The sequence below is a fragment of the Phacochoerus africanus genome, chromosome 2 (assembly GCF_016906955.1).
Source record: "Phacochoerus africanus isolate WHEZ1 chromosome 2, ROS_Pafr_v1, whole genome shotgun sequence".
Classification (NCBI taxonomy): domain Eukaryota; kingdom Metazoa; phylum Chordata; class Mammalia; order Artiodactyla; family Suidae; genus Phacochoerus; species Phacochoerus africanus.
In genome coordinates, this window is record NC_062545.1 from 232,351,976 (window position 1) to 232,367,260 (window position 15,285).

A 15,285-nucleotide genomic window follows, 5' to 3' on the forward strand; every position below is an offset into this window, starting at 1 on the left:
TGCTTTTAATTGGAGAATTAGTCCATATGTATGTGTTACACATATAGTACATACAATTGCATGGTAAACTTTTAATTAATGTTTATTGAATGTGTGGATATTTGTTGAATGAATGAACAAATAAGTAAATGAATCATTCTCACATAGGTCCATATAGTCAAAAGTGTTAAATAAAATATTACCAATTTCAGCAATGTCTATATGTGTTTCAGACAGTGCCTATCAAGCCTAAGTAGAAATGTGAGGATTTTTGAACATTAGCAAATCATTTAATGTGACTTAAAGCATTAGTAAATTTAAGGAAATAAACCATATGATCACAGCAATGACCAGCGAAAATTCTTTATTTAAAATTCATTGCCCCTTCAAAATTTTCAATAAAAATAACAACAACAACAACAAAGAACCAAGAGTAGAAATGAACTGCCTTGGCTTGACAAGCAGTGCCTTTAAAAAAAAAAAAGTTCCTGATACCTGTACTTCATGAAGAGGACTCTTAGAAGCTTTCCCTTTAAAGTTAGGAATGAGAGAAGGATGCTTGCAGTCCCCTCTTGTATTTAGCATGGTACTAGAGAAACTAATAATGTAATAGGAAATAGGAAAAAAAAATAAATGTAAAATATTAAACTGGAAAAGAAAAATTAATATTCATTGTATGCTGATTTTCTGATCATTTTCTACGGAGAAAATGCAAAAGAATCCATAAATAAACTTATTTACCATTCTACATTTTCCTAGAAAACTTTCATTATTTGTGTCATAAAGACACATTTTAAAAAAGGAAGTGATGTAATCATCTTATTTTGTCAAAAAGAAGATCCTTTTTAGTAGTTGCATTTTCAAATGTACTTAGGAGTTTTAGAGTGATGTTTAAATCAAGTTATATGTTTTCCCTCTAGAGCTACAGAGACTTCTGATGAAGTGGAGAGTCTGCGACCCCCTAGATTTTTTAATGAAGATGGAGTTATCAGACCTTACAGGTTGAGAGATGGTACTGGAAATCAAATGTTACAGGTGGGTGAAGAAATATCTTATGAATTAAGATTAGTCAAGTAAGGTTTTTTTTTTAACTATCTTTATAATGCTTTAAATATATATTAGGTTATTTGCACTTTCATATGTTTTATTAATTCCATCTAAAGTTTCTTACATTTATTTAGGTTTTAAATGTACATTTATTTAAGATTTTTTTTTCTTTTTTACAGGCATCAAAAAGTATGATATGAAAACAGTTAATGCATGACTTTGCAAGTGAAAGACAACAGTAGATTTTAGTCTTTTAAAATTTACAAACTACGTACAGCTGTTTCAGTATTTTGAATGCAAAGAAAAGTTTTTATATTGGTAACTTTTTGTATAGGATTTTTAGCAAATCTTATCTTTTTATAGGGTATTCTTAGTTCTGTACTGTATTTGCTAGATTTGTTGAAAGCCATTGTGCCTTAGGTACCCACATAATAGATGGTGCTTATTTACCCAATTAGCCATATCTGTTTAGGGTGCTTCTTTCTGTTCATCAAACTATTAATAGCTTTTATACCAGGTATAGTCCTCATGTCCAGTTAGGTATGGATAAGGAAAAAGATCATGACCACTGCTATTGTGAATTATTGGGTTCTCCTGCTTTTCTTTTGAAGAATGCTCAAGTGGCCATGACCCTTTTCCTACTTTATTCTGTGTAGTCTATTTAAAACCCTCTGGAACTGATAAGCAATTCACAGGAAAACCAGTAACTTTTAGAAAGGAAACAGCTTTTGTAGCGGTAGACAGTTTGAAGGTAGAATATTTTATCTGTTTAGATAACTCCTACTTTATAAATTGGACTTTTAAAAATCTGGATCATACTGTAGGTAACATACACAGTAGTGGGACATACTAATTTAAAGTCATTTCTGTGGTTTAGATGTGGAATACTAAATTAAATCATTTGTTTGAAAACAAGGAGCCATTCTGTTGTGTAAACTTGAAAGTACTCATAGTAATAGTAAATTGTGAGAAGATATAATTCTTCTTTTATAGCTCTGATATTTTAAATATTGTTATGTTTAAAGTCATCAGGATAAAGATTTAAAATTTAGTATTTTACCCGTTACATGCAGAGTATATAATTTTTCCTTAAATGTACTTCCATAAATTATGACCATTGAGTTAATCTATGATATTTAGTAAAGTGGTTTTATGCTGTGTTTAAAATGTTTTTAAATCATCAAAATAATTGTGTATTGGGATAGAACTGGCAATCTAGTGAAAGGTTGTGTTCTAAAGGACATACTGACAAACTACAAAGACAGTGTATCATTCTTTGGAAATGTTGCAAAAGTCACCTATAGTTATACAGTCAAAACATGTTTCTACTCACTACTTGCCTTCCCTTATTAGAGCACAGTTATTGTGTTAACTAATTCATTTTACTAGACTGAATAGTTAACAAATGACCTTTCAGAAAAGTAAAAATATTTCTTAAGAAACTATTTTATAAACTGAGTAGGAAATAAGGATGAGTAATGAGAGTTTAGGCATAAACCTTCATTGATTAGGGAACAGATGAGAAGAAAGCCGTGAGATACCAAAAATTTCTCACAATTGATAACTTGATTTCAGTAGCAAGTAAATTTGTTCTTCACTTTCATTAGTTTTCTGGAGCTTTAGACTTTGGGACTTAAAGGTCATGACTATTGACTCTATTTTTAAACATGCCTATTAATTTCATTAGGTCAGTCTTAGTTAATTGCTGCAAGAGCTATTTAAATGACTGAAAACTCACCATCTTTGTCAGCCATTTACTTATTTTTCAGCAAGAGCATTAAACACAGTATAAGTTGGAAACCTATAGGAATTCACCAGATGCCGTAGGATGTTTCTGTTTAGCATTATTCTGTTACAGGTGTCAGAAATGGGTTGTTGCTGTAGTGGTAGTAGTGCTTTTTTGAGTCAAAACTCTACTATATTATTATTGAACACTTTAATATATATAAATACCAGTACTGTGGCAAAGAAGTTGATGACATATAAACCATACTTAAAATCTCATCTGCCTAGATTTAATCTAAGAGACTTAATAGTGATGCCCTTAGAAAATATTTAATACTTTCAAGTGTTTTTTTATTTTATAATTTTCTAAAAATGGTGCTGTTTACTAAATTATAGACATATATGATAATTAAATATGAGATACACTCTTTCATTGTGTACCCTTCTATCTAGAAAGTGGCATATTATTATAGTGTTTCCTAGTAGTGAATTAAAATTGCCTACTGGAGAAATAGACTAACTTTAATATATTTACAGAATACTTTACAGGTAACATCAAACTATTTTTTACATTGAGTGTAATAACTCTGGAGTTTAGTCTTAAGTCTATTATGTTATAAAATATTATCTCCATAATTACTACTCCACTCAGAGCTGAAGTCTCCAAAATTATTGACTCCTTGAAAATTTCATAATTTTACATGTTTCCAAGCAATTTGCCATACGTAACTAACCTTTGTGCTTCTTTTTTCTTTACCATGCTTACAGAAAATTCAGGTCTACAGGGAGTGGATTATGACTCACAGTAGCAGTAGTGATGATGACAATGATGATTAGTCAGATCTAAAATGTTAAAATTCATATGTTCTTTGTCATTTTATTTGGAATGTTTCATTGACATGTTTTGCATGACTAATACCATAATGTCCATATGTCCATTTTTAGAGAGTTAAAAGTACTTTTTCCTTTTGAAACATTTTTTCTATACATTTTCAGAAGCAAAGTACTTGCATTATTTAAGCACAGAAAAATGTATTTTATAGTCAAAGTAAGACATACTATATATATTACAGCATTTGCTTGTATATATTTTGCAGCTTTGTAATAACAGTTTAAAATTTAGATAAATTCTTTTAATGTACAGTAGTTTCATTTTAACTTACCTGCTTATTTTTTAGTAAAATTCTGTTTTTAATATTCTCTGTAAATTTTCTAAGCTGTAATATAATGTAATTGAGTAAAAAAAGAAAAGAAAGCAAAAGAAAATAGTCAATGTGTTATATATATTAATATTTTAGAAGTATTTTTGTCAAATTTCTCTTAATAAACTTAAATAACTTGAAGCAATACAAATTTGTTGTTCTATTCCAAAGCATATAGGTTGAAATAAGAAACATTTATGATTTGTCATAAATGTTAGACAGTGAAATAATTTATAGTCTGAGAATGAAAAAAAGTGCTTTGGCTCTCTTTTTAGCTCATTTTATTATATATATTTATTCTGAAACAGTGCACAAAGTTGGTTTTGCAGTCACTATATTTATTAACTTACATAACCATATGCTGTGTCCTTAGTATAAATGTTATGAATTAAGGACATTAGAAGAGTTTTCATACTAAGCATAGTTATATGTATTTCTTATGGGTAATATTGTGAAAATGTTAACTGTGTTTCTGAAAAATGTATAAAGCAGTCTGCTTTGTGTTTTGTGTACTGAAGGTTTGTTGTTTGTTTTTTTTTAATTTCAACTTAGATGAAACTTTTTTTCTATTCTAGTATATCAGATGTACTTTAAAAAAAAACCTATAAAAGGTTAATGACTATTAGTAGTATGATGTTTAACCTTGCATGACTATTCTGCTTTTGAACCAACAAATTAATATTTACCTTAATTTATGTTAAGCAGTTTGCATTTAACGAGCTTATTTTGTAGTAGATAATTGCCTTAACAGTTAAACTTTTAGTTTAATTTATTCAACCAGTGATTTCTGGGTCTCCTACCTCTTAGGTTTATCAAGATTTTATCTCTGTAAATTGTCATTCTCTATTTCTTAGAAAATGACTATATTTTTAATACTGAGCTTACAAAAAAAGAAGCTGAAAAATTTAGTTGTTGAAATTCCTACCTGCCTAGCATTGATTCACATTAAGTAGAAGTCAAGGTTGTGTGTGCTAGGACTAAGAAATATGTGACTGTCAAAGGATTTAATTACTGTTTTCATAAAAAATAATATTCTTATCTTTTTATAATAAAACAGTGACCAGTAAAATAGTCACTCTTGACTGGTATTGGAGACAATCTGTCATGTACCCACTGCTGTCTTCACCCTTGTTCAAAGTCAAAGCCTGCTGCTTCTACTAGAAACTGGAAAGAACACAGCCTATTGTTATGCGTTATGTACTCCTAAGGAAGGAGAGGGTCTGAAAATTTCTTCATTGACTTCTTAGATTCCACCTTTGCTACTAAGCACAAGGCCTTTCTAAAGGGGGGAATGCTAAATTGCTTGTTTGCAAGACATTTACTGAGTTTCCTGTGGCTGGTCTGTGATACTTAATTCTATGGTACAGATTTCCTAAAGGTCCTTATGAATTTGTGTGGAAAAATTCTGGGTATTTCAGCAGTGTCTTACCATTTTAATGAAAAGAAAACTAGAGCTAGAATTACATTTATTTAAAATTGCATGAACAGTAGAGATTTAAAACAGAACTATAGTAACTATAAACTTTGTTCATATGGTCTAAGGGAATCATCGTTAAGTTTTTAGCCCTTATAAGTGACATATATTCTAACAGTAAAATTGCCCTAGTTCTTTCTGTTTTACTGCCCCAATGAAATAAGCTTCTCTGCTGACAGGTATTAATTTTTTTTCCAGTTTAAAAAATACATTATTTTGTTGCTTTTATTTTAAGAAAGATTTAAGACAGGATTGCTCCGTGTTTTTTTGTGGGGTTTTTTGATGATTTTTGTTTATTTTTTATTTTTTATTTTTTTCCGTTACAGCTGTTTTGCACAATACTGTTTTACTGTATTTTCTTGGTGGAAATAGAGGACTTGGACAAAAATATCTTCTTATTTCTCATCACATATATAGAAAATGAGTTCAATGAGTTTTAATGGGATGGTAGGTCTTCAGTCTATTAGTGGCTCTATAATTAATTAGAACTTTAAAAATCGAAGTCTCCATTTAATAAAATATAGTGAGAAAGCTAAGTTTGAAAGATTGACTATGTAATACCACACCTATCCATATCCTTTAACTTTATTTATATTCTATAATTCTTTGTGGTTATTGCTTATGTGTACACAAAGGGGTGTAGGGTTCTTGTCTAAGGGAATAATCACTCATTTTCTTTTTTCCTTTGTGTCTGCTTGACACTTGAATCCCATATCGAAAACTGACAGGAAGAAAAATTTGTAAAAATCCTGAAATTGTAAACACTTATCATGATGGATAAATAATCTGTTTATAAGAGCCTATAAATGAAATTAATTAGTGCTCATATTTGATATAGATTTATATTACTTCTAACTTTAAATATTTGTTAGAGAAAGAAGTTGAATAAATTTCAAGTTGCTTCTGTATTTTTTTCCTTTATTTATTTATTTATTTTTTTAGGGCCACATCTGCAGCATATGGAGGTTCCCAGGATAGGGGTCGAATCGAAACTGCAGCTGCTGGCCTACACCACAGTGATGGCAACACCAGAAACTAGCAGCATCTGTGACCTACCCTGCAGCTTGCAGCAACACCAGATCCTTAGTCCACTGAACAAGGCCAGGGATCAAACCCATGTCCTCATGGATACTAGTCAGGTTCGTTACCACTTAGCTATGACAGGAGCTCCTGCTTTTGTCTTTAAATAATCAGGATTTTATCAATTTTACCTTTTGAAATTCTTCACGACATATCATTGATGTAATTTTGAGTGTTGTCTTTAAGGTCGTGTTTTTAAAATTTACAAACGGAGCCATTATAGGTGTTTGACTAGGTCATCAAAGTTTAGCATGAAAAACATGCTACCTTATTTTATATCCTGAGGTCACATACACTATAGAATGATGACTGCTATAATAGCTACTACAGTAGTTCGTCTGACTTAAATCCTGTCCTGAAATTTTGCATTATACTTTCTTAGAGTGTTGGGAGGAGGACCACAAACAATCATACCTAACAACAACCTATTATTTAGTACTTTTCTACTGTACCCTCAAGTTTCAGTTTTTTGTTTTATAGATTTCCTTGCATATTTATAATTTATTATTTATTATAATAGTCCAAAATACTATTTATATCCTAAGGGATATAAATAAGATACACAGATTATTCATTTATATCAAACAGTATTATGATGGATATATAAAAAGAATGTCAATTTATTATTTTACCCTGCACCTTTGAAATAAATGGCAATCGGTTTAAAATGTTTATAGCATTAATTTAATCTTTAATTTCAGTGAATGAATATTTGAATTCATGGAGTGCAGTGAGTATGATCCATACTATATATACAAAATATTATAGAAAGTCCTGAATCAAAGAGAAATGAACACATTATTTCAAATAGGTCTGTTAGGGAGCTAATTAGAATGATTTATGACAGTCATATGTGGGAGTTTATGATTTGGTCAGTTTTATTGTGGTAGAACACTTTCATATCTATAATTATCTCACAATCTGTAAAATAAATTTATTTAACAGTCATTCCATATCAACCAATATGTATATAGGAACATGTACTTCCAAAATCAGCTTTAAAATAAATGTTTAATAATATTGTAAAATTGGCTTTTTTATAATGTAACTCTCTTTATTGCATATACCTGTTCTACACAGTGAATGGTAATAAAGGTATCTACTAAATTTGCATTATGCTGTTTTTCTGGATCTTAGAGACCCTTAATTTGATTTTTTTTTTTGTCCTTTTTAGGACCACACCCACGGCATATGGAAGTTTCCCAGGCTAGGGGTCTAACCAAAGCTGTAGCTACCAGCCTACACCAGGGCCATAGCAACTCCAGATCCCAGCCACGTCTGTGACCTACACCACAACTCACAGCAACATCAGATCCTGAACCCACTGAGCAAGGCCAGAGATCGAAACTGCAACAAATCCTAGTCAGATTTGTTTCCACTGTGCCACAACAGGAATTCCCCCCTTAATTACTTCAGTATTCGAAATATAGTCATTGCGTTTTTTTAAACAGACAATCAGGATAGTCAGAGAATGAGTTAAGTATACGTAATTCTTCTTAATTGGGAATGCTTTGTTTTTCTATAAATTATCATTTATGAATAACAACTATATTATGTCTATGAAGATTTTTTTGATGTATTCAATAAAACTTGGAGTTTCTTTGAATTAAAAAATTTGAGACTGGCACTTCATGGAGAAAGGCAAATCCTACTTGTGAATCACTTAACATTGGTTCTCAACCTATAATACCAGTATTTTATGGAATATGTGAAATTTTTAAATTTTAAATTAACATATGCTCAATGAAGTAAGACTGGAGAAGAAAAAATTACCCTGTCTCCCCACCATTTATTTATTTTATTTTATGTTTTTTTGTCTTTTTAGGGCCTCACCCAAGGCTTTTGGTGGTTCCCAGGCTAGGGGTCGAATCAGAGCTGTAGCTGCTGGCCTATGCCACAGCTGCAGCAAAGCGGGATCCAAGCCACATCTGCAGCCTACACCACAGCTCACAGTAACACCAGATCCTTAACCCACTGAGCAAGGCCGGAGATCGAATGTGCATCCTCATGGATGCTAGTCAAATTCGTTTCCACTGAGCCACAGTGGGAACTCCCCCACCATTTATTACGGTGTATTTCATTTAAAAATTTGTATTCATGTAATTATTATTCCAATGTGTAAATATATGTTATACTTTTTTGTAAATTTTTAGAATTATTCACTTATAAAGATTAAAAAGGTGACCTACTCAATCGCTCACATGGGAAAACTGATCTTTATTTCTGGAGTATGTTGTAACCAGCAGAACCTCTCTTTATTTTTAGAGCTGATGTAGAAGCTTTTTCTTTTTCATTGAACGTATTTTTCCCTTTTGACTACCTTTTTTTAAAAAAACCCATTAAATAAATCTTCTCTGTATGTATGAGCCTTATGTTTTTCATTGTGTATGAATCTTGACAGCTAGGTTATTCCATGGGGGTAGTATTTTTTAACCATTTCAGATATTTATCGATGTTGTCTTTGAATCTCTTACATCTCTTACGAAGATATCATAGTTGCCATTACTTAAGTTGTTGTAGAAGGGAGGCTGTTTTTCTTTGTTGTATATTTCTTTTCTTTCAGAAATTACAGATGTTTATAATTAGCTTCAAACACTGCCTTAATAGCAATTGGAAGATAACTACTTTCAGCTGACGTGGTATTTTCCTTTACTTCGTGAGGAGATTACAACTGATCTGGAAGAAAGGGCTTATCATAGGCAGTCAGATCACCAGAATAGCACTGAACACTCCTCCTGGCTTCATCTGAAATTTTGAGTAAGTTGACAAGAACTAGGAGACAAAGGCTTATTGGATTTCACTCTTCATTTTTTCACTCTTCCTCTCCAGAAATATACTTCTGAATGGGATGAGAAACTGAAGAGAGACAAATTCTGTTATCAAGGCAAATTAGACTTAGCATCTCAGGTAAAGCAGATCCCATGATAAGGAGATTACCTATCCAACTGGGATATAATTCTTACACCTCATTTATTTGACATAACTTTCTTGAAGAGTCTTTGGCACATGATGTTTGAAGGCCTGTATATACATTTGAACATTTAGTAGTAAGTCCCACTAACTTTATTTTGGACCAATAGAGTAATTTACCTCCCTTAGGACCTTACAGGATTACATAAAATACTGTGTGAATAAGACTTTTCTGGAAGTGATGATTCCACTTAGGAAAGGTTCTAGTTTTCTTTTTGTCAAAAAAGTACAAAATGAATTTTTAAATTATTTTTTAGTCCAGTAACTGAAATGAGACTAATTTGATTAGTAAATCTTTGTCAAAAATTTGTCATCATTTCATCCCATTAATTTGTAAATACATTAAGGAAGAATAAACATTATTAAAGTAGACTATAGCACATTTAACCCTGAAAGAAATTAAAATGTTCACTAGGTTCAATTTGAGTCTTACTTTCTGCTTACCAAGGATGTGCAAATAGAGATAAAACTCTGCAATAAGTATTTAAAAGGTGTTTAGCCTTTATTTAGCTAAAGGTGCTAAACTGTAACCTGGGATTCAACCCCAAGTCTCTACTGACATGTTAGAGCTTTTCTTTATAATTTCTCCGGTTACCTTTAGTAGTACACAGATTGTCAACATAAATCGAGCTTAGTAAAGCTCCTCTCCAGATTTTTTTCTAGTTTGTGCTCTAACAGTAATGTTAGAGAACTTTAGTATAAATTATGAAAAGTATTTTTTTATTAGCCAAATATCCTATGGAACAAAAATTGTTCTCTTCCAAATGAAATCATCTTCGTAGAAAATTAGATTGGAAGCCACTTTTATTCATCTAAAAACAAAATTTAATGTCATCTATGAAAGGAAGCACCATGTATAGTTTCTTGTTGGTTAAGGCTTTAGTTGTCAAATGAAATCGGTATTGTGGTTACTTCTGATGATTCTGATGAACTGTTACTCAGTGAAAATTTGAAGACTCCTATGGGAAGCAATTTGGGGAAATGTACTTTTTTTCTGTCTTTTTAGGGCTGCACCCATGGCATATGGAGGTCCCAGGCTAGGGGTCCAATCGGAGCTGTAGCCACTGGCCTACACCACAGCCACAGCAATGCCAGATCTGAGCCATGCCTGCAACCTACACCACAGCTCATGGCAATGCTGGGTCCTTAACCCCCTGAGCGAGGCCAGGAATCAAACCTGAGTCCTCATGGATACTAGTAGGATTTGTTTCCACTGAGCCATGATGGGAACTCCCAAAAAATGTACATTTAGACATTTTGTGGCACTTTGAGTCTGAGGTAGTTGTGTTTCCTGAATGATTTGGTAGCATGGTTTATGTGACTATAAAGAAAAAATCTAATGCCATGTATTTATTCTTTATATGAGTATTTGTTAAACTCATATTAGTTATGTATTAGACATTCTTCCAAGTCTTATAGTTAACCCTGAAGAGGATAGTCCAGATTCCTCTCATTTCTCATGAGCTTATAGTTGTAGTGAGCTTGATTCATACCATGTTACACGTACGCAGAGGCCACCACTTTTCTGCTGGATCTTTACAGTGTTATTCTTGTTTGTTGATCAGCTGCTACATGCAAGGGTCTAAGGAACTCTAGGAATCAAAAGACACATAAGATATGCCCATTCTTCCAAAGAGATAATGATCCCTAAGTATTACATGAGATTGAAGCGTTATAAGAGACATGGCACATCTTGCAGACTGTCTGAATCCATATTCCAGTGAGGTGTTAAAATGACATCCTGCATAGCCTCCTTGCCTGCCTGCTTGGGTCTCTCACAAGCATCTTATCTTAATAAAACTTTTTCTTGTCTAAAAAAAAAAAATCAAATGAGATCCCACTGCATCTACTAGAATATATGTAATTTCTTCTGTGCTAACTCATTTTGACAATAAAAATACCTGAGATGAATCATGCTATATGGTCAGGGCCTGGTTTCTGGAACCATGTAAACCCGAGTACAATACCAGCCTTTTCCTTTTGCCATAGCCTTTTATTATGCTAGTCTGATCTCATATTCCAGACTATAAAATGGAGATAATTGTAGTAGTAATAGTACCTTAGTATATAATACATAGATAATAGTCTATAGTGTTGCTAGGACTAAAACAAGTGAGGTATATGATTATTAGTACAGTGTCTAGTAGGAACTCATTATCATATTTTCATTATACCTGATGAATTCCAGTTTATATTAGTTCTTTGTCATCATTATATAAATTCTTTATTCCTCATTTGTCTATTCTTTACCAAAATAAAGCCATAATTAGATTTTGCCTTTTTTTTTTCCTTTTGAGGTTAATAGAGTAGTTAGAATGTTGCGACAGTTTCCACACATTAATTGGTAAGCAATAGAAGCAATAAAACCTCAGTGATTTGACTGCTTTTAATTGTACAGTTTTTTAAAAGAAATGTTAACTGTTTTCAGGTTTATGTGGTATCATGTGTCAGTAAATGTTGTTCAGTAGAGGTTCTGCTGGAAATGGATTAGAGAGACTTTGTAACTATCCACTTACACTATTTCTGACCAACTTCTCTGGCCTTCTAGACTGTATTAGGTTAATTAATGGTCTGCTGTTGTCAGTGCACATAATCAAGTCATGAGCACAATTCTTTCCTTTCGCCAAACTGTTTTAGTTGAACCAGTTGATGACAATTCACAATCCTTAAGATAATAGTTTCTTTTATTTGATTTTATGTCACAAGGTTACTCTCAGCTTTCCTGTCCTAGGCTGTCAGCATAATTTATACTTTGGTTGATGGTCAAAATAGCTCATTAACATGGGAGGAGAAAAGGCATAGGGGGATTAAACAAAGCCTAATTCCTCTTCAGATTCGATGGCAGTCAGTGAGATTTCATTTTTTTAAAAAAAATCAATTTGCCTCACATAATAAGCTGAATACCACTAGTTAACTCATGTTTGTATTTATTCTGTTATATTATGAAATCATTGAGCTTTCAGGTAATTGATTTCTGCTAGAGTTACCCATGAAGCTTGGTTGAATACCTTGTTTTTTCGAGTCCTCAGATCTCCTGTATTTAAAGTGAATTGATAAAACCTTTTTTATCCCTAACCTTTAATCCGAAAACTCTAAGGAAGCTGGACTTATTGACTCCATTTTTCTCGAAAGATATTTTGAACAAATCATCTGTTTACTTCTTGAATAATTGAGAAATAGTAGCATTTACCATTTGTTTACCTCCTTGAATTTTGTTTTTATTTTTTATTTTGGGGTTTTTTTGGTTGTTGTTTTTTAGGGCCAGCAAATATAAATTCCCAGGCTAGGGATTGAATTGGAGTTACAGCTGCCGGCCTATACCACAGCCACAGCAACACAGGATCAGAGCTGGGTCTAGAAGTTAAACTTTAGCTCATGCTCTGACCCTTGTCTACCACCTACATCACAGCTCATGGCAACACTGGATCCTTTTTTTGTTGTTGTTGTTGTTGTTGTTGTTGCTATTTCTTGGGCCGCTCCCGCGGCATATGGAGGTTCCCAGGCTAGGGGTTGAATCGGAGCTGCAGCCACCGGCCTACGCCAGAGCCACAGCAACGCGGGATCCGAGCCGCGTCTGCAACCTACACCACAGCTCACGGCAACGCCGAATCGTTAACCCACTGAGCAAGGGCAGGGACCGAACCCGCAACCTCATGGTTCCTAGTCGGATTCGTTAACCACTGCGCCACGACGGGAACTCCAACACTGGATCCTTAACCCACCAAGTGAGGCCAGGGATCAAACCGTCATCCTTATGGATACTAGTCACATTCATTTCTGCTGTGCCACAACGGAACTCCTTGAATTTTATTTTTAAATGTAAACTTAATTTTTTAATATAATCTGTTCATAAACTTTTCATTTTTCCCTATTATCTCCTAACTATTCAAATTAGCCAATCTGTAAAACCAATTATTTATTATCCAGTAGATTCTCTGGTTTGATAGTGTATTATTCTTACTTTATCTTTCATCTAAATGACTTTCATTTTCCTTTTACCACTCATGCTGCTATCTTCTAAATAAAATTGTTTATACCTCTATAAAACTTGGTCTTCTGAAAGAATCAGATATTGATTAGATTTTGTTTGTTTTTTGCTTAACTATGTTATTTTTACCCAATTTTCTTAATTATATTTCTAGTGAATATTAGCATCTTCTGTTGTTTAGGATTTAAAACCTTCCATGTTAGTGATTTGTTCCTATCATCTATCTTTTGATATTTTGCTTTGTTTTTTCAGAAATATTTTTGTTCCAGGAGTCTGCTACTTCCTAGCATTCAGATGGTTTGAAACTTAGCAGTGTTTTCTGTGTTACTATAGTTGCTAGGTATGTTCTTTTTCTAAAGTACTAGGACTTTCCTAGCAGGAAATAGATAATAGTAACCCTGACACAGCTGTCTTTTTCACTTCCTAATTGTTGTGTGTTTCTAATGTATAATCAATTTGCTTTGGATTTATTTATATCTAATAAACTTGGGTTTACATACTCATTTTTTCTAATGCAAAAGAGGCCCTTTACCAGTAACCTTACATTTTATTTTATGCATTTATTTATTTAGTCTTTTTTTTAGGGCCATACCCATGGCATTGGAAATTCCCAGGCTAGGAGTCAATTTGGAGCTCTAGCTGCCAGCCTACATCACAGCCATAGCAACGCCAGAGCCAAGCCACGTCTGTGACCTACACTGCACCTCATGGCAACAACAGATCCTTATAACCCACTGAGTGACTCCAGGGATCAAACCCGCATCCTCATGGTTACTAGTCGGGTTCATTACCACTGAGACACAATGGGAACTCTAACCTTACATTTTAATCATTACTTAATAGGTCTGAATAATTATGTATAGTGAATGCAGTTTCCTTTGTTTCTCTGTTTATTTCTTTAAGAAAATTCTTAAAGATAGATAATTCATATATTCTTATAATGAATAAGGCAAAAAATGCTCTCCTTTAACACTATAGCGTGTAAATGACACTAACGTCTAAAGTACTAGTGATTGTACTTGATACTTAGGCAAATCTGTTGATATTTCTGCTGAACTTTGGTCCTTTTTTTTTTTTTTCTTCAAACTTTGGTCTTGATGTAAAGGCTCTAATGTGATTCCTAGCCATGGTTTTGCTTCTTCATTTATTTTAATGGGTACCATAAATTATTTTAGTAAAAACGTTCATACCTAACGTGTTTGGGATGGAGGAAGATAAAATATTAGTATTACATTATTTGGACCCCATTAACCTGAAAAAAATTCAGCCAACCTGAGCTGCTTTAGTAACCTACCTCAGCAATGTCTAGCACCCAGGGATACTGAAGACATTTTTGAGGTACCAGGGAAACGTGTGACTGACACCATCATTGCATATGAAAAACACTGGAATTACAAGTGGAGAAACCATTTTTCGGAGCCCAGTTTTGCAACTTACTGTGTGACCCCAAACAAGTCCCTTAACTGTAATCTTAACCTAATTAGACAAGGTTGTTGTGAAGATTAGATGGAAAAGACACTTACGTGATCCTCAATTTCTTTGTGTATAAAAGGAAAAGATTCGTTTGGATGAATAATAATAATCCTTCAGGTCTAAAATTCTAGGTTTTTAAATAAGTGTTTTGAAAAGTATAAAGCTTCATGTATAGTGAATTTATAAAGTCAAATAATTAGAAATTTGTGACCAAAGGCAATGATATCTGTAGATTCTTTATAATATGATGGAAGATGATGGCTGATAAGCTATCACTTCTCTCCCATCCTTCTGTGGGATTTATTTTAACTAAGTTCCAAAGTTGTAGTTTCTACTTATTAGTGCTG

At 32.9% G+C, this 15,285-nt stretch overlaps 1 protein-coding gene across 5 annotated transcripts in view; it reads left to right on the top strand.

Annotated features, from left to right (window-relative positions):
* The window catches only part of VPS13A (vacuolar protein sorting 13 homolog A), a 272,751-nt gene that overhangs the window by 244,392 nt on the left and 13,074 nt on the right, over window positions 1–15,285 (top strand). For 3 of the 5 annotated variants that reach the window (XM_047767800.1, XM_047767801.1, XM_047767804.1), the window contains one exon: window positions 900–1,014. In XM_047767800.1, the coding sequence (XP_047623756.1) occupies window positions 900–1,014 (115 nt within the window). The other 2 variants (XM_047767802.1, XM_047767803.1) reach the window with 2 other exon arrangements.